Source organism: Corvus cornix, chromosome 1A (assembly GCF_000738735.6).
Source record: "Corvus cornix cornix isolate S_Up_H32 chromosome 1A, ASM73873v5, whole genome shotgun sequence".
NCBI lineage: Eukaryota > Metazoa > Chordata > Aves > Passeriformes > Corvidae > Corvus > Corvus cornix.
Window position 1 is genome coordinate 2,101,343 of NC_047057.1, and position 25,238 is coordinate 2,126,580.

The 25,238-nt window shown below is 47.5% G+C and overlaps 1 protein-coding gene across 3 annotated transcripts in view; it reads left to right on the top strand.

Moving 5' to 3' along the window:
* PLXNA4 (plexin A4) overlaps window positions 1-25,238 on the top strand; it is a 421,812-nt gene that overhangs the window by 340,578 nt on the left and 55,996 nt on the right. For all 3 annotated transcript variants that reach the window (XM_010410007.4, XM_039570440.1, XM_010410006.4), the window contains exons 11-16: window positions 5,781-5,877; window positions 8,869-9,059; window positions 14,257-14,408; window positions 15,024-15,141; window positions 20,670-20,806; window positions 22,406-22,573. In XM_010410007.4, the coding sequence (XP_010408309.2) occupies window positions 5,781-5,877; window positions 8,869-9,059; window positions 14,257-14,408; window positions 15,024-15,141; window positions 20,670-20,806; window positions 22,406-22,573 (863 nt within the window). The remainder of the gene's footprint in view (window positions 1-5,780; window positions 5,878-8,868; window positions 9,060-14,256; window positions 14,409-15,023; window positions 15,142-20,669; window positions 20,807-22,405; window positions 22,574-25,238) is intronic.

Here is a 25,238-nt window from a genome sequence, read left to right on the forward strand (position 1 = left end):
AAGGAGTGCTGGAGATCTGTCTCCATCATGATTATTTCCTTCCCTGCCAGAATTAGCATTCAGGCTGGAGCTGCTGCGATACAATGAGCCTCTGCTCCGGGGGTCACCTGGCTTTGGAAAGAGCTGTCTGAGCCTGTTTGCAAATTGAACCAACCCCCTCTGACAGAGCTTTTTTACTCAGCAGAGTTGCTGGAGGAGGCACTGAATGTAGCACCTGCATTGCAGGCTTGGAGAAGGTCCAAGGGAGGGTGGGAGGACGTGCTGTGATGGTGTGTCCCTGAAGGGATGCTGTCCTGCCAGCAGAGCTTTCTGTTGGTGCTGCATGCTAGACTAAGCAATTAGTCCTGGCTTGTTTTCCAGCAGGAGCCTCAAAATCTGCCCCCTCCCATCTCACACAAGGCACCCAGGAGCTCAAATTTGCCTCTCACAGAAAAACTTTTTCAAAATGCTGGATCTTTCCTACTTTCACACAGGATGGAATCGGGAAAAGAGCCTTAACTTTTTCTCTGCATTTCCTGATCCCTCAAGATTTACACCAGAGGTCGGAACCAGCTTAAACACCTTTTCTAAGTGGCTGCAGCTTCAGTTAAAGATGCTCTAAGGTCACCCAGGTGTGACCAGTCTGTCTGTCAGTAATGTCACATCCTGCACTGACGGTCCCTGGGTGCTCAGGCCAGTCAGGAGCCAGATCTGCCTCTCTCCCTGTCTTTCCCAGAGATATCTCATTTGATAACAGCAATAAGTCACTGAAGGCAGCACCTTTTGGGACAATTATTGTTCTTGTCAAGTGGTTTGAGACTCTCAGCTCTGGGCTTTGTCCTCTGTCACACCAGCCAAGGCATGCAATTATCACTCAGAGGGACTCTTCCTGCCATTCCTTATTGCACTCGTGATAGCTCTGCCAACAGCCTGGACACGGAGCGATGGCAGGGGATGAAAAGCAGGGGAGCTAAGGAGACATATAAATAAGTAAAAATGCCATCAGGAATGGCTGAAACTGCTGGATGTATCAGGGCAGAGAGCAATCTTCCCAGTGGGAGCCCCAGCACTCGCAATCAGCCCAAAATGATCAGCCCTTGGCCTGAGGAAGAGGGAGACAGGGAGGGATGACCCACCCGAGCATGCCATGATCAGTGCCATCACCTGCTTCAGCGGCTGATCCCACATCCTGGCTTGGTTCCTGCCCACCCCTGGCCTTGGCACACCCTGATTCCCAGCAGCAGAATCCCTGCTGATGATTTTGTCTCAAATTCTTCACAGGTCTGTGTGCTGCGAGACCCGAGGTGGTGCAGCTGAAAGCGCTGCGTGGCTTAGAGAGAGCGAGTCTGTTCTATTTGTCACATCATCACACTTTAGCAAGGGATCTCAGTGGCATTTGACTCCTTGGTGTGGCTCACAGTGAAGGGAGTGCTAAAATAAAAATCCAATAAAAAGCAGAGCTGAGAAAAAAAATGAGGAGCTATTCGCAGAAATCTTGGGAAAACACAGTTATGGGTGGCCAAAAGACACGCACAGGGCTGTGAGCTGTGGAATCAGGGAATGGTTTGGGTTGGAAGGGAACTTAAAGATCATCTAGTTCCAAAACTCCCACCAGGAATGTCATCCTTGGGCATCCACTTCCCTAATTATTATTTATCTACATTTAAATGAAAGAGAAACTCCAATAATCACATGGACTCTGTTGGCCTGGGTGGTACCCAGACAAAAAAATTCAGTTCCAGCTCCGGGAAGCAAAGAATCCAGGGAGACAGAATGACTGTGAGCAAGAAGTTTTCTGCCTTTTTTTATGGCTGGAAAATTGATGCAAAGAAAGATTAAATGATTTGCACAGCATCAAGAAAGGAATTTGGTGGGAGAGCCAGATACAGGAATCAATCCCCAGATCTGAGCTCTAATCACAAAATGGTGTTGGGGAAAAGAGACCAACACTAAAATTCTGGTAAAATTCTGCAGAAGTTTCCCCACTATTGGACATGTTTGAGGTACAAAGGGGAGATACCATTAAACCACTCTGGATTTATCATTCTAAGTGTGCTCAAGCCAAATCACCAAAGAGCAGGATGCTGCAAGTGGTCAGGCATGGATATGGATTTGCACAAACTGCAGGAGTGTCTGATACTACTGGAGAGTTTAAGAGGCAAAAAAAGGATACTTGGGAGTTCCAAACATTGCTCCTGTGAATTACAACAGGTCCTTCTAGCAGCTTTTTGGCATTTCCTGAGGAGAGCTAGTCTGTGTTCCAGGCAGCACAGCCTTTCCTTCTCATCTGGGTCCCCAGATTGCCCATAATATTCTGCTTTGATTAGATTCTTGTGATTAGAATCCAGATGGGTCAGACTTAGGGGTGGGATTTACATCTTCTGGGATGTTTTGCCTGTGTTGGAGGTAATTGTGCAAGGAAAGGTGGAGAGACAAGCCCTGGTGGTATGAACACTTCTCAGGAGTGTCTGGGAAGCTCTGCTCTCCTGGAGATCGATGCTCCAGCCCTTTTTTCTCCCCTGAAACACATTTCCATCTTATTGTCATGGCTGAGCGAGTTCTTTTCAAAGGCTCCTGTTGAGTTCAATGGGCTTTGAAGAGGGGTCACAATGAGCGAGCAGCTCCTGTGGTCTGAGGAGGACGGAGCATTTCCTCGCTGTTCCTTTGCAAATTGCTCCGTTTCGGTGCCATGCAGCCCACGAAACATTGGATGGGGTCGGGTGTGGGCAGTGAGAACATCATCATCCCAGCTGGCTTCATCCTTGGAGCTCTTCCCCTATAAGGGATTTATCCCCTCAAATCCCTTTCCAGTTCTGGAACAAGCCTGCTGAGTTAAAAAGTCTAATATGTGTTTGCCCCTGGTGCTGCAGACAGATAAGATCTAAAATCCCAGCTGAGCCCCTGCTGCTGGCTCTCGGATCTTCCATGGGAAGAAAGACTCCAGGAGATTCCAGCTGCCTGTCCCTTGGCAGCCCTGCCTAGGCTGTACTTCCAGCTAAATCCCAAAACGCACGTGAGGCTCTGGTGAGGCAGAGTCCTTTCTAAGACTCATCTTCTGACTTTAGGATGACCAGTTATTCCGTATATACCCCATTTTCCATTCCCAATCAGCATTTTCAAAGTGCTGTGCAAAGCAGGTGTTCCTGAGTGGCAGAAGTTTAATTATTCACCACTTTTCAGGTACTCTCCTTCCCACTCCTGTTTTCCCCATCTCCCAAAGAGCTGGGAGCAGCCAGTGGTTGAGTTCAAAGGGCTCTGCATCACCTTGAATCTTGCTGGCAGTGACACCTAAAAGTGTCACAAAAATGCACATCCTGAATGAGCCTGGTGGGTACTGCTCTAATGCAAAGGACCTGGCTCACCTGGGCTGCTCTTTACTTCCATGGAAACCACAAATACCCATAAATACCCTACAACTGGATCATAATCACAGCGTTTTGCAGATTAATGGCTAATTGGGTTTAGCCTGTGCAAAGAGCAATTACCGTGCAAGCGGCTCCCACTCAGCTGCAATGGACAGAAATCACCAGCTACCATTCACTGTGCAATTATACAGCAATTAATGGACACAGGACACCTACCTGTAAAGCTCAGAGCTTTGGCATCTCTGTGGATAACCACAACGGGACTTTAAGGGATGAAGGACTCTTTAGTGTCTTTTTTTGGCCCAACCGAACCAGCTTGCTGAGTTATATTTGACCTTGTAGTGGGGAAAATACTTTCCTTTCAAAGTGGGATTTTGTCCTGCTGTAGATCCCAGTGCAGTGGGAGATTCCTGCTCTCAGGAGGGTAAATCCTTATGTGCACTGTGGTCAGCATTAGTAGCAGACATGAAATGTTTCTCCCCTTCTTTCTTGTTCCCTTCTGTCCTTGAATCAACCATCTCCTCTCCCACCCTGAGGCTTTTTGCCTTTTGGCGAAGTGTTGGGTGGAAGCTGCTGATGGAGGGGGGCAGTGGGGCCTGACAGGGAGTGGGGTGAACCCTGGGTGAACTGGCTTGAGATAAATCAAAATCCAGGTGAAAAAAAGCACTCAGCACCACGTGGAGAGGGCCTCCAGAGAGCAGCTTCCATTTCCTTTGTCGGGGTCACCTCTGCGTACCTTGACTGACCCTGAGAAGCGTTTGTTTAAATCTGTCCAACTCTCTCAGAGGTTTTTTGCAGCTTTTTAAGACATATTTGTTGGAAACTGGATACTCCTTGCTCCAGCTGAAGCCTTTCTGGTTCTGAGTAGGGAAGAGATTGCCTCCTGGGGTTTACACATGTAACAAACCTAATCTGCTCCATCCCCAAACGAGAATTGTTTGGGTTTTGGCAGCGATGTGGCATTGTTGATTTACAGTCTGTTCATGATCTCCAGCAGTCCCCAGACCCTCTCCTGCAGCACTGCCCAGTCACTCCAGTTTCAGAGTTGTTTGCATTGATTCTTCCTACTGAAAAATATTCCCCATTTGCCAGCACTGAATTTAATTTGGTTGATTTTGGCCCAGATCTACAATTTGTCAAGTTTGTTTTGCATTCTTAACCCTGCTGTTGGAGGTTCTTACACTCTCTCCAGAACAGGGTCATGAAATCATCCGAGTCAGTAGTGAAAATTCTGAGTAATGCCAGACACAGGAAAATATTCCTTTTGAAACACTCTCCAAGCCTGACATAGAATTATCTGATGATTTTTTTTTTAATAGTTTTTGCATAAACCTTATGGTGGCCTTTCTTAGGTCATATTTCCCTGGTTTGTTTATGGAGATCTCCTGTAGGATACTAGCAAATACTCTCCTGAAATCAGGATAAATCACATCTGCTGCCTCCTCTTTATCCACAAAGTCATTAAGCCTGTCAAAAAGGAAATTAGATTGGGTTGACACAATTTGTTCTTGACAAATCCATGCTGGCTGATTTTTATCACCTTATCATCTCGCAGGTGCTTATAAATTGATTGTTTAATAATTTGATGTTCTTTCTTTCTGGGAAGCCAAGTTAGGCTGACAGGTCTATAATTACACAGTGGCTCAGTTTTCCCCTTTTTCAAGGGGTTTCCCTGATTTTGAGACCTCGCTCATCTTCCAAGAGTTCTTCAAAACATCCCTTGTGTAGATAACCTCACGTACACACTCAGCACCTACGGAATATACAGCAGAGGCACAGTTGGATGGAAGACCCAGAATGTGTAATTTACACCTTAAAAGTGCACCCAGCTTGGCAAAATACTTTTCAGAGCTGTGCTCAATACCTAGAAGGTGGCTTTCCAACTTAAGGCCCATCACATGCAAACACACATCATGGAATATTTTTCTGAGTGATAGGACAAGAGGGAATGGCTTTAAGTTGAAGAAAGGTTTAGATCAGATATTAGGAAGAAATTATTGGCTGTGAGGGTGAGTGAGGCCCTGGCACAGGTTTCCCAGAGAAGCTTTGGATGCCCCTGGATCCCTGGAAGTGTCCAAGGCCAGGTTGGACGGGGTTTGGAGCAGCCTGGGATAGTGGAAGGTGTCCCTGCCCATAGCAGGAGGTTGGAAATGGGTGATCTTTAAGGTGCCTTCCACCCCCATTCTGGGATTCTATGAATGTTCACCTAATGAGCTTTTGTGAGGGGCACGGTTTGAGATCTGCAGCTTTGGGAACATCCTGTGGCATTCTGGCAGGTGCTGCTGATTAGGGAGGTGAGTGACAGCTCCATTTCTCTTGCTCTCAACGTTCAGCACCACCTCTTGCCTCACCCCATCCCCTCCCCACCTCCAGGCACTCTGTAAGTCTGGGTTTGGTTTTTTTTGTTTTGTTTTGTTTTTCCTCTCCCACTTCTAGTACTCGTATGAAGGGATGGAGATTAACAGCCTGCCAGTGGAGCTGACAGTCGTGTGGAATGGGAATTTCAACATTGACAACCCAGCACAGAACAAAGGTAAAGAGTTATTTCAACTTGTCCTTGGAAGCGGTAACCTTAGCAACGGGCCCTCGCTCCCTACACTTAACAAAGCCGCCACCGTCTCCCAGTGCCGGCTGGCACACACTTGTTCTCTGCACTCTGCAAATTACCAATTTTTGAGTGCTTTGTGTGCCTCCCCCCCAGCCCTCCAATTCTCTCATTCCACCTGAGAAATGCGACTCTCCCTCCCACTTGTGTTGCTCTCCCTCTCCCTTCATCGTCTCTGCCTCCCGCTTCTTCCCGCATTCTCGTGTCTGGTTTTTGTGCCCCTCCTTCTCCAGCTTTTTCTCCCCCTCTTTATTTCTCCTGCAGTGATGCTCTTCAAGTTAACATGCCAGGAGAGTGGGCTCTCTGCTCAGAGGCAATTTAGTAATGAACAGGGGAAGGCAGAAGGGAAGCAGAAAGGCTGCAGCTCGCCAGTGGGAGAATTCTGAGCAAAATAAAATGATAATGATAAAAAAGGTCTGAAAACCACCTGTGTTTAACCACCATTGTTGGCACAGGTTTGATGTGCCCCTCGCAGAGGGGGCTGCACATCCAGCCACAACCCTGAGGCAAGCTGGGTTTTCCTGGAGATGGGTGGTCCATTCACCTCTTCTTCTTCCTTCTTGTCCTTCCACCCTGGAACCTTCCCCTCATGCCACTCCTCCCCTTGGCTGCTCTGCATTTGCAGCTCACACCTGCAGATTCTCTTCTTCTCACATCACCCCCTCTCAGAAATTTCTCCCTCCCTCTCTTTACCTTGTCTTGGACACTTCCCACATCTTCTCCCACTCCATCTGTCCCCATCAGGTACTCCCATAGTGCTGTCACACCGTTCCACACCCACGCTCATGCTGAGGGGTGGTGCATAAAGTTCCCACCAACATCACCTTGAAGCTGGAGAGCAACACAGAAGGCAACTCTTCTCCCCATCCTGCCCTTCTCCCTCTCTGAATGACAGAGTTCCTGCACCAAAAGCCCAGAACTGTGGCTTTTGAGTGTTAAATCCACTCAGCAAACACAACAGGCTGGAGATTCCTGCCCAGCCCTGACATTCAGCACAGCCTGCGTTGAAACGGCCACCCTGCCTCTACTCTGAAGTTTTCTCCTGCTCTCCCAGCTGTGCCAAGGACAGTATTAAATTTCCTGGGCCCAAATAGTGCCACGGGTTGTGACAGCCTTTAAAGGTGTGGCTCGGAGGTCAGAATTTGGGCACTTGCCCCAGTCCTGCTTAGTTTTGTGCTACCATTATAAAATGAGAAGCCCTGACACAACATGGTCCACACCAAGAGTGTAAATCCTTTTCTTGGGCAGTACTGAGCTATCCTTGGTGATGTAGGATTAAAATAAAGCTCATAGTGATGTTTTCGGACTGTTTGTGCAAGTAACATAAACCAGACCAGAGGATGAACTCAAGAATCATCTCTGGCACAGGTCCTTCTTGGGTTATTCCAAGCCAAAATGTTGCAAATATTGACTAGGCAAAATCTGGGAAGCAACACTGGCTGGTGGCTAGCCTGGATGAATAATTCGGATATTATCATCATGTTTTTGGTCAGGAGGAGAGTTTAGGCATGTGCCCATGGAGATACCACATGGAGGCAATGCCACACTCTCATGAGTATACAGAGGTGACCAAGATGCCACTGCTTTCACAACCAGCATCACATGGGCTGGGCTGGGAGGTTGGAAGGCTAAACTGACCCAAACCTGCTGAATTACCTACAGAGATACCCAGTGGCAGCATCTCGAGCAGAAGAACTCAGCAAATTTGAGGAAATCCAACAGAAAATAAGGGAAAAGGATGTATCCCATGACGTCTGGAAAACTCTGTGCTTGACAGATGTTTTGCAGACTTTTTGGGGTACTTTTAGATACTTTTCTTGCACCCAGACTGGAGAAATAAAGAATTTCTGACTTTTTCTTGCATTGGCCAATACTTGTTGACTTCTAGGGGGAAGGTATGAGCAACAGAAGGAAGGAACAGAGCATTTCAACACAAATATATCCAAAGCCTTTGAGTTTTGGGATTGTGTATAATGATAACAACCACTTCTGTCACCTATGGACACAGCAAAACAGAAGCAGAGAGGCAAAATCTCCCAACATACCCACAAATGCAGGGAAAAAAAGAGTCTGAGGGCCTCGATTCTGTCACCTTCATCTTCTGGGAGGAGAATTCTGCTATCAGTCCCCTGTGCAAGCCAGGCCTCAGTTTCTACATCTGTAAAATAAGGATAAATAACATGATCTCATTTTGTAGGAGGACTTCAATATTTTCAGGCTTTATTAGAAAAAGCTCTGAGTGCTTCTAATCACTTAACAGCCCAAAATGGAGCTAAGCATTAATCACTGTTGTCTGTATTAGAGTGGAATCAGCTCAGTGCTTCGAAGTGGGAAGCAGACTGAATTTCTGGAGCAGAAGAAGGGGCTGTGAATCCCTGGAATCAGCCTCATAATGAACCATTATGTATTTACTGTTATCTCTTGGGATTTCTGTCAAGAGGGAAACCTGATTGGCATCACCTTAACACACAGTTCTGGGCAGTTTCACACCCAAGTTTAAGCTGTGGGTTGACCAGGTCTAGAAAATTCTTTTAGGATGAAGTGCTGAGCTTGAGGCTGGCTGTTGGTGACACCTTATGGCATTCCGTGAAAAAGGAAGGGACTGAGGCCAAATCACTGCCCAAGCAGCATTTCCTCCAACCTCCTGCTTGTAGCCCCTCCCCCTACTGAGAGCAGCATCCTCCCTTCTGCTCTCAGCTTCCAAAAACACTTTTCATGACGAATGAACTAACAAACGCACTTTATTTCAAGAAGGATGTTCATGTTTTTCCCCCCATTACTCACCCCCCTGGAGAGTTTCCATCCTGCTTCTGGTATGAGCAGCCCAGACACCTTCTCCTCCTGCTCCCACTGCCATCCCACCACTCTCCTGTGCTGTCTGCATCTCTGAGCCCGTGTGTGTTCTTGCTGTCCCTGCAGTTCACCTGTACAAGTGCGGGGCCATGCGGGACAGCTGTGGACTCTGCCTGAAAGCCGACCCCGATTTCGAGTGTGGCTGGTGCCAGGGACAGAACCAGTGCACGCTGAAGCAGCACTGCCCAGCCCAGGACAGCCAGTGGCTGGAGCTGTCCAGCACCAAGGGCAAATGCACCAACCCCAAGATCACGGATGTAAGTCATGGATCTGCAAGAAGCTGGGGTGTTCCTTTTCTTTGGTTTGTTTTCCTGATTTGGGGTTGGGTTGGTGATTGGAAGGTCAGGGCTGAGCTCTGCTGGGTCAGGAAAAGCCTCAGGCACTCTGGGGGTATGAGGCCATGGTGGCTTCAAAGGCAGGAACACAATATCATGTGTCTACAACCCAGGGGTCACCTTGGGTTAACATCCAAGGGTGTCAGAATTCCCACCATAATCCCCAAACACAGATTTCTGGAGCAACCTGAGCAACCCCAGAGCACCTGACCAGCCCAAAAAGGGCTGGCAGATGTGGCATCAAGCCTTGAGGAGACTTTTGCCTTCTAGAGGAGCAGCTGAAGGTGAGACAAGATGCTCTGGGACATCTCTAATGGTCAGTATGCAGGTAAATCAAAGGATGTCTCCTGGAGAAGCCTCTCTGGCCAGCCTGGCTGAGAAAGAGGTGTTGAGTGATCCCAGAGAGGTTTGAGCTTTGCTGACAATAGGTCAGGGAAGAGAAAAGGTGTAATTTATGTTTTCTGGCAGCATGACATGGAAAAAGACATGTTCAGAAGAAAAAACCTCCACTGACCCCATCAGATTAAGCCCTTTTGTTTGTCCTGACCCAGGCTGATGTTGTGAGGTGAAAAAAGTCTTCCCAGAGCAAAGCAAGCCCTGTAGAGTTGTCAGGTTTCTCCTTGGAAGGCTCGAGGAGGAGGGAAGAGCAAGCCTGGGCTAGGAAAAGTTTGGAACTGTCCAATTAAGTGATAAAGAGAGAATGAGGGCAGGGCTGGGGGAAGGACTTGCAGGATAATGTTCTTCAGCAAGTTTCCTATCGATTGTGTTGATAGGGCCAAGGAAGAGCTGGAGGAATGGTTCAAAAAGGAAGCAAGAGGATAGGAAGACCATAAAGACAAGGAGCAGAGGAAGGGAGAGAAGGCAGTGGAGGCAAGTCAGGCCTGAAATCGAAAGGGATTTTTGTCTGCTGTCTTTGGACACCTTTGCCATAATGACAGGCACGTTTTCAGGGTCACAGGACAGGCAACAAGACAGACCTGAGCCTTGAAAATGACGTCTCTGTCCTTTCCAGCTGCCTCCTGCCTTGAGCATCCCTCAGTCACCAGGCCTTACTCAACACGAGCAGCCTTTCAATGTGGCCAGGGCCTGATTTACAACTGGGAAAAGTCAGGAGGGAAACGGAAGAGGGAAGATAAGGGGAAATGCAAAAGAGGAAAATCCAACCTCCACAGTGGTGGTTTAGTAGGAATAATTAGGTGGGTTATTTTCCTAGAAAGCAAGGAAGGCTTTTTTTAAGTTGTATTTGATTAAGGTTCAAAAAGTGTGAGTGTCATTTACAAGCCCTAGACCAATGTCTATGCTTGAATATTTTGGGAGAGCAAGGGCTGGGTTGAATCTGTTTTTCCCAGATGTTTCTGAAAATAATCCTTTTCACTGTATTTTGATTCATCTCCCTGTCATTCACCAGCTCTCAAAGCTCTCACTCAGTCGAACTGTTGCAGTTCAGCTCATTCTGATGTTTATGGCTTATTCTGGTGTTTCCAAGGTGGAGATCTCTACTTCACTTGGGTTTATCTGAGACTGGTAATTTTTACCCCACCTGAACCACCTGAAGTTATGAAACCAAACCCCGCCAGCCAGAAAGGACAGCTACACCTGAAAATTCAACTTTGAGGCCTTGAAAATCACTTGAAGCTGGGGGAAACATTTTTTGAAATATTTTCAGATTCTCAGACCTTGCAAAACATTGATAGAATTTGGTATGGGGAAGCTCATGGATGATCAACTAGAGCAGAAATCCAAAACACGAGAACCTGGCCATGCAGAGGTTCTGAAGGTCCACCCACATTTCTATGCATACTTTGACCCCAACCCTGCATTTTCAGCCTCTTTTTGAACAGCGAATCCCGCATTCTCCACCCTACAGCTCCAGAGGGGCTGTGCTTCAAATTCTGCTGGCATTTCCTCCAACAACTCCCCAAGCTCAAACAGATCATTGCAACACTCTCTCATGAAATATTCCAGCTGCCTGCTGCAATCCTAAGTAGCTCTTGGAAGGCCTTTTTCTGAGACATTAGCATGGAAGTAATCTCAAGTGACTGGATATATATTGCAGCTAATGGTAGCTCTGGAGCTGTGGGGTGGGAGCATCCAGAGCCTGGAGAGGAGCCAGGGCTGGATCTCTGCAGGGAAGAGGAGGAACAACATGTGTACTCACACTTGTAGGGGCACTCACAGCCCCTCCAGCACTGATCTCCCCATTTCTGTACCAACTCTGGCATTTACAGAACCACTCAGGGAAATTAAAGGACTTAGAGATTTGCTGAGCTACAAGAACATCCTTCAGGAGTGAGGAGCAGCAGCTGATATGAGCAGAGAGTGGAAACTGGGATGCAGCTCTGGCTCTTCCAGAGGAAGATGAGGCTTCCTGATAGCTTTTGTTTCCCTGCCTGGATTTTCCTCTCCAAAACTGACAGGTTTTGTTCCATGTTTTTCACCTGTGATTGGAACAGGCTCCTTCTCTCCTGCTGTGAAAACAGCCTGGTAACACCTTCCTCTTGTTTGAATCTATGACAGAGCTATGAAATAGAGCTAAAAAATCTCCCACGTGCTCCTGGGAGAATCCCAGGCCCTCATTTTTAAGGAAATGAGTGGGTTTTGATGCTGGCCTTTACAAATTAAATATTGCCCAGGGAGGGATTCAGTGGTGCTGTGCTGGCTTCAGTCTGGGAAGTTTCCTCTTGATGCTTTTTGAGTCCCAGCAAGAATTTTTTTTTGAAATCTTGTGCTTTAGACAGATATGGAAGGAGGGGGATCACATTTTCACTGAGGTTTTTTGTGACTTCTGCAGTGAAAATTTGGTCTCAAACTCACCCCTAGTTCTGAAAGAAATGGCATTTCTAGCAAGGTGTTCCTTTTCAGCACTACACCTCCTTTTATTTAGGGTAAAAAACACCAGTCATATGAGGAAAAAAAAATCCTCTTTTGGCTGGCTATTAGATGTGGTGCCCATGTTAGTGAGCTCTTTGAATTATGAGTGAGCTCTAATTAACCACAGACCTACCTTTCCTGACACCTACCTTCCAACAGCACATGAAAACCATCTGATCACAAATTTAATTCCACAAAACAGAACCAAAATATTCCATTGGGAGCTCAGTTCTCTTACAAAGCGCGTCTAGTACACAGAAATAAAAATAAAATGTGGGGATTTTAGTTTATGTTTCTTTTTTTCCTTTTGAGAACATGTTAGATTGCACTTGGTATGGGGATTTATTCCAGCCTTCTGGCATCATTTAGGATGGTGTTTTATCAGGAAAGGATTAACTGACACAGGCAAAATAAGTGTTTCAAAAAGGAAACCTTGCTTGAATAGGTATTTATTGATGATTTGGGATAAAAATATTTGAGAAATGCCATTTTTGGAAAACAGTTCGAATTTTCAATGTTGAATCTCCAACTGATAGTTTCTTCTTGAATAGAAATTTCATTTTCATTCTAAGTTTTTTAGGACACCTTCTTCATTTCCTGGAAAATAACCACAAACATTCGTTCCTTCTTCCTTCTTCTTTTCCTGGAAAACCACCACAAATACCTCCTGGTTCCCTGTAGAGTCAGACATAAGTCACGCTCACTGAGGAGTTGGCTCCCAACACCAAAAATTAATATCCTTAAATTAAATATCCCCTAGCAGTGCCTGGATCTCCCTCCTTTTATTAAACATGGGCCTTCTCAAAATTGCCTTTTGGGTGGGAGTTACACCAACCCTGGTGCCAGGTGGGAATTACACCAAACCTGGGCCAGCCCCGTGATTCCAGTGTTGTTCCAATGCTCAGGACACAGTTCCAACGCTGATTCCCACCTGGCTCTGAACAAGGGTGATGGAGCAAGACCCTGTGAGGGTCTGGTAGAGGGCCAGGCTGGGATGCAAATGTCATTCCAGCAGCCCCCAGGTTGGTTGGGTGCCAGGCTCGGTGCTGGGAAGTTGTCAGGAGCAGCTCTGCTCACGCCAGTGCCTCGCCTTCCCCTGCCAACCCAACTGCTACTTCAGGGCATCGCTGCCAGCCCCAGATTCCCACCTGGCAGAGCCAAGGGCCGGTGGGTACAGACCTGACACAGGGAATTCCCCTTTGCTCAGTGCAGATGGAACCGTGCCAGCACTGGCAGATGGCAGCCATGGCATCCTGAGAGGGCAGCAGGGAATGCCCTGTGAGGGAAGTGTTTGAACCCCCTTCAAGCAGGCAGTTGTGTGGTGAAGTGGGCACAGGGAGCACTTGGAAGGGCAGCATGGAGATAATTAAGGGCCAGCCCCGTGATTCCGGTGTTGTTCCAATGCTCAGGACACAGTTCCAACGCTGATTCCCACCTGGCTCTGAACAAGGATGATGGAGCAAGACCCTGCGAGGGTCTGGTAGAGGGCCAGGCTGGGATGCAAACATCATTCCAGCAGCCCCCAGGTTGGTTGGGATGGTTGCTCATCTCCTGCTGGGGCTCAGAGGCCTCCTGCTCCACAAATAATCTGTCCCTACTCCCTGCCTGCCCTTCCAATGGCTCCAGCTCTCCCCTGAGGGAAACTGGAGCTCTTTCAGGAAAAGATGTTGGCACAGAGCAGCTGCTGCTGCCATCTCAGTCACCATGCACCTACTCCACACCTAAGCTGACACCCTATTCCTGCTGTGGCTTGGCTGGTTTTATTCCAGGTGGACACTTTTAGCCAAGATCTTCAGCAGTTTCTGATGTGTGACCATTACCTGCCTCCAGAAGAGATCAAAGCCTCCATGTGCTTTGGGCCAGGAATTTAGGATTTCAAATGACTGGCTCAACTCCTTATGCTCTTGTCTTGTTCTTTCTCCTATTTCTTTCCACTGTGTCCCTCTCATGCCTTTCCATGGCTCACGTCTACGAAGTGCAGAGCTCAGCTGCAGCACCAAAAATCCCTGCTCCTGCCTAGAAAACATCTTCTACTCATCTCTGGATGTTTTACAAGTAGCTAAAAGAGAGTAAATAAGGTCTGGGGCAGAATTCTGCGTTCTCTGAGTATCTGAAGTAGGTTTGTTCCCTCACTTGTTCAGCATTTATGAGTGTCTCTAGTAATCCCAAAAAATCATCTGTTCCTTCTCCTGAGAGGGTTCTGGTGCCTGGTTTGATTGTTCTCCTTTCTCTTGGCTTGTTTCCCCAGATCAACCCTGTGACGGGCCCTCGTGAGGGAGGCACCAAAGTGACCATCCGTGGGGAGAACCTGGGGCTGGAATTCCGGGATATCGCGTCCCACGTCAAAGTGGCTGGCGTGGAGTGCAAGCCACTGGTGGAAGGGTACATCCCAGCAGAGCAGTAAGTTGGGTGTGTGGCAGAGCAAAGGCCACAGCACACCTAATGACATTGCTACCTGTAGGGCTTTCCAAGGGATCCATTCCAACCTGGGAACTGAGGAACGGAAGAGGCCATTCCTCACATACAGCTCAAGATAATCCATTTATTTAATAATCCATTTATTACTCTGTTTGGATTGCATATTTAGGTAATCCTCATGGCAAATGCCCTAAAGTTATCCTGTTTTTCACCAAGGAGTCACCCCAAGGTGTTTAATTCCAGTTTGGAGGGTGGCAATCCTGAAAAGCCTCTTGCTAAGTGCAGGAGTGATCATTAAACCGTAGTGCTGCCTCCACCACGCCAGACTGGAGTTAAGAGGGATGGAGCCAGACCTCAGCACAGCATTTCTCGGTGTATTTAAGTGGATTTACACCACCTCAGCACCTGTCCCAGCCAGAAGCCACCACTTTCTAAAGAATAACTTAGTCCACAATTTGGGTTCTGGATGGGACAGAAGAGGCTGGGTTAATCTACAGTCCATCCCCCAGCGCTGTGGGCTCTTTGCTCCAACTCCATGTTACCAGCACCACCAAACCATCCCTCAAACTCTGCTCATGGTTGGTGTTCTCCCCTCAGGATCGTGTGTGAGATGGGGGAGGCCAAGCCCAGCCAGCACGCCGGATTCGTGGAAATCTGCGTGGCTGAGTGCAAACCAGAGTTCATGGCCAGGTCTTCACAGCTCTACTACTTCATGGTAAGCTCCTGAAAAATGTTCTGCTTGGCTTTGGTCCCCTTTGCTCCCTCTGTCCATTGTCCTTCACCACGTTGAGCCTCCAAGCTCTTCACTGCCATTCTGGGTGCACCAAACTGTTCATTCCATTTCCTTTCAACATCTTGTTCCAAGCAAAAATAGCCAGTCTAATTAAAGTTTTAACAACCTAATAATAGTCCAGATTATTAGTCCAGTTACAGTTCTATGCGGCCATGATCCAAATTAGTACAGAAAATTCTCATTAATAGTTAAAAGTGCTGTACAGGAAAGGAAAAAAAAGCTAAAAAAGGGAAAAACTTCCCTAGTATCTTTTTTTTTGGGTGTGATGCTCCTGCTGCCAGCACCCCTATGGCTGGAGCCACCAGTGCCCTCCAGAAGAAACTTGGGGGTTGCCACTACTCATTACTACCCTGAGATCTTCAGCAGCAGGAGCACGATGGTCTTGATTTGGTTTCTTTCTCCTCACTCTTGGATTCCCCCAGGTGTTTCTTCATTCCCTCCATGCCAGGAGCACTGTGATGATCCAGCTCAGGCTACTGGTGAGCTGTAGGATGTGACTGGGGCTCAGTGCTGGTGGGCAACTGCTTTGGATACTCCATGATGAAATGAAAGACACCTGCAAGCTTGAGCTTCAGTTCAAGTGCAAACACGTTGTACACTTGGCTTGAGCTTTTTTCCTCCTTTCTGATGACGTTCCTTGTCCAAGAGACCTGATTATTCCTCCAAGGCCCCTTGCTGGGGACATGCAAGCATTGTCTGGCCTTGATCTGTGCAGATCTGTGCAGGTTTGAGATAAGAGGGTCCCTTTGTTCCCATCAAAAGCTCTCAACTCCTACAAGGGAATGGGTCTCTTCTGAAATTATTCACATGCCTGAGCATTTCTTTATGGTGAAGGGAACTTGTAATGAATGCAAATGTCTTGGATTCCCCCCTCGAGCTACAGAAATTTCTCTGTTCTCTGCTTTCCGATGTCGCGCAGGTGTTGTGGTGGCGGGGGCAGAGAAACACCTTGAGAGAAAGCCCCTACCAGGCAGCCAGAAGGGCTCTTTCCAGGACATTACACTTCAACGTGTCACCTTTGCTACTCTTGGAATTACTGTCTGGTTTTGATCATCCGTGTCCATCTGTGACAGCTTTTCCCTCTGCTTGGCGCCTTCCCGGCTGCCAGGGCACGAGCATGAAGTCAACAGGGTTTTCTCTGCTGAATACCTCGATATCTTTGTGCTAGACAAGAAACCCCCCCAAAAATACAGACACTCTCCAGCCTGCCTATCATATTCCCTCTCCCGTGTCCGGTGCTTTCACAGTTGGAGCTGTGTTTTTTTGGCTTCCTCAGATTTTTCTGCCAGGAGGGCAGAGATGCTGTTGCAGGAATCTCAATGTGCCTTGGCATCCTGCAGCAGTGCGTGGCAGCTTGAAGGGAAAGAAGCTGTTTGAAAGCCAAGGAAGGGCATCACCTGGGACATAAATGTCATTCCCTGACTCATAGCAAATCTTCCGGAAAATTGCTTTTCAAGAGTTTTGAAGGAAAACTTGGTCAAAGTTGGCCAATAGGTTCAGCCTTCCCCTGTCCTGCAAGAATTGGAAGAGATAATGGTTTGGACTCAACAGAGTATTTCATCCCAGTGTTTTAAGAAAGAGGTGGCTTAGTTTAGAAATGCTACCCACCTTTCTTCCCCACCTTTCTAACCAGAACTTTTCAATTCAAATAGCTGCTCATTTGTTTTAAACTCATCTGTGATCAAAATCTGCAAATTGCATTACAAAGTGCAATAAGCCAAGAGGGAAACTAAACTGAAATGAAATTTATGATGATCTAAATGAAATTTATTTTTTTACAGTTATTCATTTTCTTGCCGTGATTATTGCCCCAGTCTTTCAATGAAAAAAATATTACATTCACTTCTCAGTTCAGGTGCTGAAGAAATTTTGCCTTTATTCTGGCTTTAGATGAAAATATTGTGTCTCAGTGCAGGCGTTGTGGGCTACTCTACATTTCTTCTGGGTCTGCTCCTAAAATCTTTGCTTTGGAGAGCATTTCCCACCCATCCCTTTCATTTTTTCCCCTCTTGCTACTACTGTGGAATATCTAGAAAGGAAACCCAGGTGCACAAGCTGTGTTTGAGTCACATCTTGCTCTTGCCTTGTTCCCAGGAGGAATGGAACGGGAACCAAGGTCTTTACAAGCTCTGTGGGGTCAGTTTAGACCCAGCTCTGATGGTGCTTCTCTGTGGAAAACCTATGTGCAGGAGATACTGGAGGAAAGAAAGGGTTGGGAGACGAGGAAAGTAGGTAAAATCCTAGAAAGATGCAGAAAATTTCCTGTCCTCTTTCCCTTGTCACTCACCATCCTATCACCAACCCACAAGACCCTCTTTGCATTTTCCACCACCTTGCACCAGTGAGGAAATGGTGAATAGTCTGGAGTTTTGCTGTGAATGTGCTGTGCAATATTTATGAAGGCCACTGTGAATAATTAATGGTTGATCACAACTTTGAAAGCTGAGCCACAAACCCATTTGTAAGATTGGCCCGAGACGCAGCAGCGCTTTGCCAAGGAACATTTCTGGTGTGGCCTCTGAGGATCCTCAAAAGGCCATGGCTGCTTTATCTGCCCCAAGGAGAGGGCAGGGAACCCACCCAGAGGTGGGACAAAGGTCTGTTGGGTCTTTAACTCGAATGCTCCTCTCTGATTTTTGAATCAGATACTACTGCTGTGCTGTTGTGAGGTTTGGGCAGCAAGGTGGCCATTCTCAACCCATTTTCTCCCAGGTGGGAGGTCACCCCCCAGCATCAGCCATCACGGTCAGCAGGAATTTGCACTGGTGGAGGTGCCCATCAACAAGGGAGTTGCCAAGGAGTAGCACCGAAGTGCATCTTTTGCATTTCCATACTCTTCCTGTGTTTTTTATCCCATTAAAAGAGAATGGTAGAGAATATTCCCAGAAAATCACACTCCAGGCTTGGGGCAGAGGGTCTGGAAAGCTGCCCAGTGGAAAAGAACCTGGGGGTGATGGTCAACAGTGGCTGAACATGAGGCCAGATGTGTCCAGGTGGGCAAGAGGCCGATGGCAACTGGATTGTATCAGGAATAGTGTGGCCAGCAGGACAAGGGCAGTGCCCATCCCACTGTGCTGGGCACTGCTGAGGCCCCACCTCAAGTCCTGGATCCAGTTTTGGGCTCCTCCAGGAAGGGAATGGAGCTGGGGAAGGGTCTGGAGCCTCAGGAGAGGCTGAGGGAGCTGGGAAAGGGGCTCAGCCTGGAGCAAAGGAGGCTCCGGGGGGACCTTGTGGCTCTGCACAAGTCCCTGACAGGAGGGGGCAGCCGGGGGGGTCGGGCTCTGCTCCCAGGGAACAGGGACAGGAGAGAGGGAATGGCCTCAAGTTGTGTCAGGTTTATATTGGATATTGGGAAAATTCTTTGATGAAAAGGTTGTCAATCACTGACACAGGCTGCCCATGGAAGTGGTGGAATCATTGTCCCTGGAAGTGTTGAAGAAACACGTAGATGTGGTCCTCAGAGATGTGCTTTAGTGGTGAATTTGGAAATGCTGGGTTAATGCTTGGACTTGCTGATCTTAGGGGTCTTTTCCAACCTCAAAAAATCCATGATTCTGAGTATAAAACCAGCTTCCAAACCACTAGGTGAAAACCAGCCAGGTTTAAACACAAAAAGTGCCCAGCTCTGACAATGGATCCTTCTACAGAGCTGTGAGTCTGATGTTCATGTTCTGCCCTTCCTCCAAGACCTGCATTTTGAATAGGAGCAAAATGGAAAAATGGAAATCTTGCCGCTGTTTTTCAAAATGATTAAACCAGAGGGGCCAGGAACAGAGGTGGCTCTGAGTGTGCGAGAGTGGGAGCTGCGGTGTGTGTCAGGTGGTTTTATAAACATGGATTAATGGTCTCCAAAGCTCAATAAGGTGACTGTGTGATGTACCTGCTCGTTCAGAGGAGCTGAGAGCTTCAAGCACTTGTGTCATCATTCTTAAAGAGAGGGGGAAAGAAATAATCTTCATTTAAATGCATATAGTAGCTTTTCACTTGGGACTGAATGGAAAGTTTTTCTATTAAAATGCAAATGAAAGAATAAACTGTAACTCCAAATTTCTCCCTGAATATTGATGTCTCCTCTCTGCATTGTGGTAACAGGGTGATCTGTGCCTTCAGAGTGCGAGTATTTTATCTTGATTTGGGGAAGAAGGGAGGGTAGCAGGGTAAGAAAAAGGGTTTTAGATTTGGGGCCTCTAAAGGAATTGTGCACCTTTTCGATATATTAACACAGCCCTGTGTCAGGCTTGGAAAAGAGGCTCAGAAAATCAGCAGGAAAAGGGAAAAGGTGTTCAGCTGGGCAGTGCTGCTTTTGTGGCTGTGGGATTTCAGAGGACACCTTGACAGGAGCACCACCATCAAGTTGAGTCAGTGCAGGACAGTTCGAGGCTGTCTCAACATCCAAGTCTGATAAGAAGAGAAAGATTTAGGGTCATGTGTGGGCATTTTGCACCAGGGCAGGTTCAGGTTGGACATCAGGAGGAATTTCTTCATGGAAAGGGTTGTTGAACATTGGAATTTCACCAGGAGGTGATGGAGTCCCATCCCTAGATGTGTTCAAAGAACAGCTGGATGTGCTCTGTTCTGGGTGTCAAGGTGGGGATTGGTCACAACTTGGATTTGATGATCTTGGAGGTCTTTTCCAAACTCACTGGTTCTGGGATCCTGTGTGGGAGAGGCAAGAATGAACTCAGATGCTCTGCTGAGCTCTCCTCCATCCAAGGGGGAATGGCTTCCCACAGCCAGGGGGCAGGGTTAGATGGGATATTGGGAAGAAATTTTTCTCTGAGGGTTGTGGGGCCAGGGAATCTGTGGCTGCCCCTGGATCCCTGGAAGCGTCCAAGGCCAGGATGGACGGGGCTTGGAGCAACCTGGGAGAGTGGAAGGTGTCCCTGCCCATGGCTGGGGGTGGGATTGGATGATCTTTAAGGTCCCTTCCAACCCTAATCATTCTCTCATTCTGAGACTCAATGAAGTTGAGTGATCTTTTCAAGACCAAACCATCATTTGTGAGTTCCACAGTTTGGAGCTGGAGATTCCCCATTAAGATCCAATCAAACCAGTTCAAAGCCTGAGTTATCCTGCAGAGCTGGTGTTGTGCGACAGCAAAAAGACCCCTGAGCTGTGCCAAACAAGCAGTGGAGATGGGACTCAGGTGCTCCAGGCATGGAACTCTTTGTAAGAGTATTTCTGAGTGGGTACAAGGGCAGAACTGATTTTGGAGGGGTGAGAACTGACTGAGGTTGGGTCTGAATTCATCCCACCGAACTTGGCATTTGAGCAGAGGGTGTCTGACAGGACCAGTATCACCCCAGAATCCTTTATCTGCCGGAAGACATGGCCAACTTCAGAAGTCCTGATCAATCCTTGGGGTGTCTACCTCTCTCCACCACTAACAGGGGAGGGAAGGTCCCTCTGCTCCTCTGCTGTGTTTCCAACACCTCCTTTTGCCTCCACAGACTCTGACCCTCTCTGACCTGAAGCCGAAGCGAGGACCAGTGTCGGGTGGCACGCAGGTGACAATCACAGGCAACAACCTCAACGCGGGCAGCAACGTCATCGTGACCTTTGGGCGACAACCCTGCCTCTTCTACAGGTACAGATGAGCCCTTCCTGCTGCTCATGTGTGAGTGTGAAAGATAAAATGCCAATTGAAGTCAAGAGACTTCTCCTGCAGCCCCAACACCCTGTCCCTCAAGTGCCTCCTTTGCCCACGTCCACGTCTACACAGCAACGGGACTTGTGCATTCTGCACCATGCACAGCCTTGCTGGGTGTGTTTTGGGGAGAGAAAATAGGATTTATTTCATTGTTTTGACTGGTATTTGATGTGCTTTTTCCTGTGGCCTCTTGTCAAATTTCAGTACAATTCTCCACGGTCCTGCGCTCTGCTACTTGCTCTGGGAGTGCGTTGTTTAAAAGATTCATTTTCATGTCCCCGCTTTAGTAGAGGTGACAAAGAAAATCTGACAACATCAGTTCGAAGTACTAAACCACCTCCCTTTTATCCCAGAACAGTCCCGTAGTGCTAAGAAATGGATGATTTGCAACATTTTAGCTCTGGGTTGGCTCCTGTTCAATCGTGCTTCAGAGAGGCTTAATGTCAGTGTTACCTGCTGGATGTTCCCTGATCCCTGTGAGAATGAGCCTGAATCCCATTCCCAGGGGCTCCCGCAGCTCAAAACTACCCAAGGCAACACATTTTGTTGCCAGTAGCGATGGGGGCTGAAGATGAAGTTGGCACATTTCTCCCAAATATGTCCTTGGCACAGGAAGGGCTCATTCACAGGAGACCTGGGAGCACTGGCCTGGGGCAATGCCCTTCCCTCTCCTGACTGGGGATCTTCTTTAGCTGCCTGTCATGACTGTGGAGCGATCCAGCATCCAAAATTCATCAGGGTGAAGTCACAGCTTGTGAGTTGAAATGCCAAGTGGGAGCTACAGCTGCTTGGAGATGCTCACTGCGGAGTTGAAGAATTTTAGGAGGGATTAAGCACTGTCTTTCAGGGGAATTTAGAGGGCATCTGAGGGTGCAGTCAGTGAAGGTGACTTACACCTCCATTTTAGGGGTATGAGATGGGGATGCATCACAAATCACAGGACTGGGGAGACTGAGGATGTTGGATGTTTGATTTTTGACTCATTTTGAAAGGAATGCAGACCTGGAGCTGGTTTTGAGTCCTGCCAAAAAGGAAAGGTTTATGCAGAATCTTCTTTAAATGTAATCATAAAATGCTTCCCACTGTATTAGCACTTCCAAAGGTCCCAGGCACACTGGAAACTGCACTTAAACAAGGCTTACAGTCCTAATGCAAAGTAAACTTTATGATCCCAGACTGCAAAGCTGAGGTGCAAACACCCCTTTTATGAGCTGCTGCTGCACATGTCTGCCGGCAGGAAGGAAACATCCATCAAACATTTAATCACAGGGAAATACTTCTGGAGACTGCCCTTAGGGTTAAGATTTTACTCTGAGACCCAAGAGATGAGGGCTCTTGTGGTTTTATTTAAACCAGTGAAAAGGCAATGCCACTTCCCCAGACACTGCTACAGGAACATAAATGGTTCACACTGAGTTTCACCTCTTCAGTGCATAGGTTTAGATCACAGGACATAAGAATAAGTAGTTGGGTTCTTTTTGACACCATTTTGCTGCTGGTAGCACCTGGTTCACATTTACTTTCTCCTCCCCTCAGGAGGTCCACCAAGCACATTGTCTGTAACACCACGGCCTCCTATGAAGGCTTTGAGAAGGTGAAGGTGTCTGTGAGAGTGGACAAGGCCAAGATCCACCAGGAGCTGCACTATGAATATGTAGAGGATCCCACCATCCTGAGGATCGAGCCTGAGTGGAGCATCTTCAGGTGAGCCTCCCATGGGAGCCCTCTCCGTGTTCCCATGGTTTTTTAAAGGAGCACTGCTGTGATAACTTTGGTCCTTGGTGTAGAAAACTGCTTTCCAAGCATTGTGTCCACCAAGAATTTGCGCAAAGATACTTCCCAAAGCCAAATAGATCCCAAAGCCAATAGATTCCCATAGCCAAATAGGGATGCATTAGAGTGAAACGACACTGAACGATCAGTGTTTGTAAATATATAAATGTATATATAATATATAGGTTAATTTTAGAACAATTTGGTGGCAGAGGAGAACAGGTATGTGGCCATTTTGGTTGTTATTATCACTAGCAATATGAAAATATAAAAGCCTAAAAATATCCCATAAGAAAATGCATAAGAAAGAGAAGGAAAGGATGAGAGTAGAAAGATTGCGCCACTCACAGGCCTCACAAAACTTGGTGGTTGCAATTTCAATGTCTGTTGGTTGAAGTGATGGTCACAGACAGGATCCATCAGATGACAAGGGGCATCCCAAAGAAACAATGAAGAAAATCCCCAGAACATAACCTCTGCTGGGTTTATATTCACTCAGGTTCAGGTGGGATCACCCAGGTACCTCCCCTGGGGCGGGGAGTTTCCCACTGGATGATGGAAACTTGTGGGTCAGGGACACCTGGATGATGGAATGTTGTGGATCAGAGGACACTTTGGGAAGCTTTGACACCTTCAAAGGCAACACAGCTGCCTCTTGCATCAGCCCAGTTGGCTCCACTATGTCCCATCATGGCCCATCAGCAGCATCAGCACCTTCAGGCTCTGTGTGGATGTCCTGGCACTGCCTGGGCAGGGGAGTTATCACAGCTGAGTTCACTTGATAAGGACAAAGAGACAAAGTTCCCTCCTCCCAGGGTTTGCCTCTTTCCTTATCTGGTCCAACACCAGCTGCAGCCTGAGCTGGGCTGTGCTCACCTCTAGGTGGGTGCTTTGCACCTCGGCAGCTTCCCCTGAACCTTTGAGCCACCAGCATCCCAGTGTCTCTTCCAGTGTCACATTCTTCTCCCTAGACCTGGGAGGACTGGACAATAGTATGACATTTATCTTATCCCAGGTTTCCCTCCACGCTTCAAATTCTGTTTGTAGGTGTATTTGGGGAGGGGTGGCTTCGGTGGTCGCAGATGAGCAGCGGCTTCTTTGCAGTTTGCTACAGTGGGCAAAAGCCCTTCCATGATTTTAGCAACGTGTAAGCCATGAACCATTTCAGTCTCTCACAGTCTGCAAGCTGCAATTCCTACCTTTCCCACAGCCTTCATGGACTTGAAATACCTACATTTCCCACAGCCTTCATGGACTAGATGCCTCAGGACTGAGCACTGCCTGTTTGGCCATGGTGCCTGAAAGCCCCAGGGCTCTGTCCCGAGATGAAACACAATGGGAACCCTGCTCCCTGCCCTATCCAAGAGCCTTTCTCCTCGTTAGGGATCCCTTTTTCTCTTCACCCCCTTGATGCTGCTTTGGTGAATTCACAGGGTTCACATGAAGGTGCCTGAGAGCAGCGTTTGCCCTGGTTGTGGAAGGCATCAAAGTGATACCCAAATTCTCAGAAGCCTGGAGAAATTGCCTCAGGAAGGGAGAAATTGGTCATTAAATGCACTGGTATTTCCTTGAAAAGATACAAAATAAGAAATCTTAGTCTCCTCTCATTCATCCACGGCAGCTCTCTGCTTCCCTGTCAAACTGGACTGATTGGAGTCTCTGGGGATTAGGAGCAGGGCTTGTAAATCCCCCCATTTCACCTCCCATCCCAAAGATGTTTTCACAAATCAATTAGTGCCTTTAATTACCATGAGGGAATTTACTGATTTAGCCAGATTGAGCCTTTGCACGTTGGGCTTGAAGCTTTAGTGTCGGGATTTTCCATTTGGGGCTTTTATTTTCAGTCAGAGTCCAGGTTATCAGTGAAATGAGAAATCACTTTACTCCCTTACAAAGCGAGTTCAGTCCTGCTTAAAAGGTGCAAGATTGACAGCCTAGGAGGGTGAATTCCCAAATATCCTCTGGAAAACTGCAGAACCGTCCTCTAGCTGGCCTCAGGTCTGACTGGGATGTGAGGAGTTCTCCAGAGCCTGTTTGCTCCTTAGTTTCTCTGCTGAAGCTGCCAGTCAGAGGTGGAGAATCAGCCAAGGAGATGCCTCAGGTGTTGTTGGCAAAGTTTTGCCCAGCCTGGAGGTGCAGGGACTCTGTGTCCCATGGCTGGCTGGGTAGCATCTCCCATCCCAGCTCCCAAAATAATGGAAATCAAGGTGAGGTGCTTGTTTAGGGGGTAGCAGCTTATCTGGGAGGTGTGTAGCTGCTAGGATGGATGGCTGGGACTGCATTTGTCTCATCATTCATGGAATCATTAGGATTGGAAAAGACCTCTAAGATCATTGAGTCCAATTCTCAACCCAGCACTGCCATGTTCACCACTAAAACATATCCCCAGTTGACACATCCAAACACCTCTTGAACACTTCCAGGGATGATTTGAGCATTTCCAGGGATGGAACATTTTTTTGGTGTAACCTCTCCCCTTTGCTTTCTTCAGTGTCTGAAAAGAGGAAGCATCAAATGGAGCATCAACAGATGCCCCATTTTTCCCAAACCTACCCAATTTCATCCTCTTTCTTTAGCACTTCTGAGTCACTCCAAA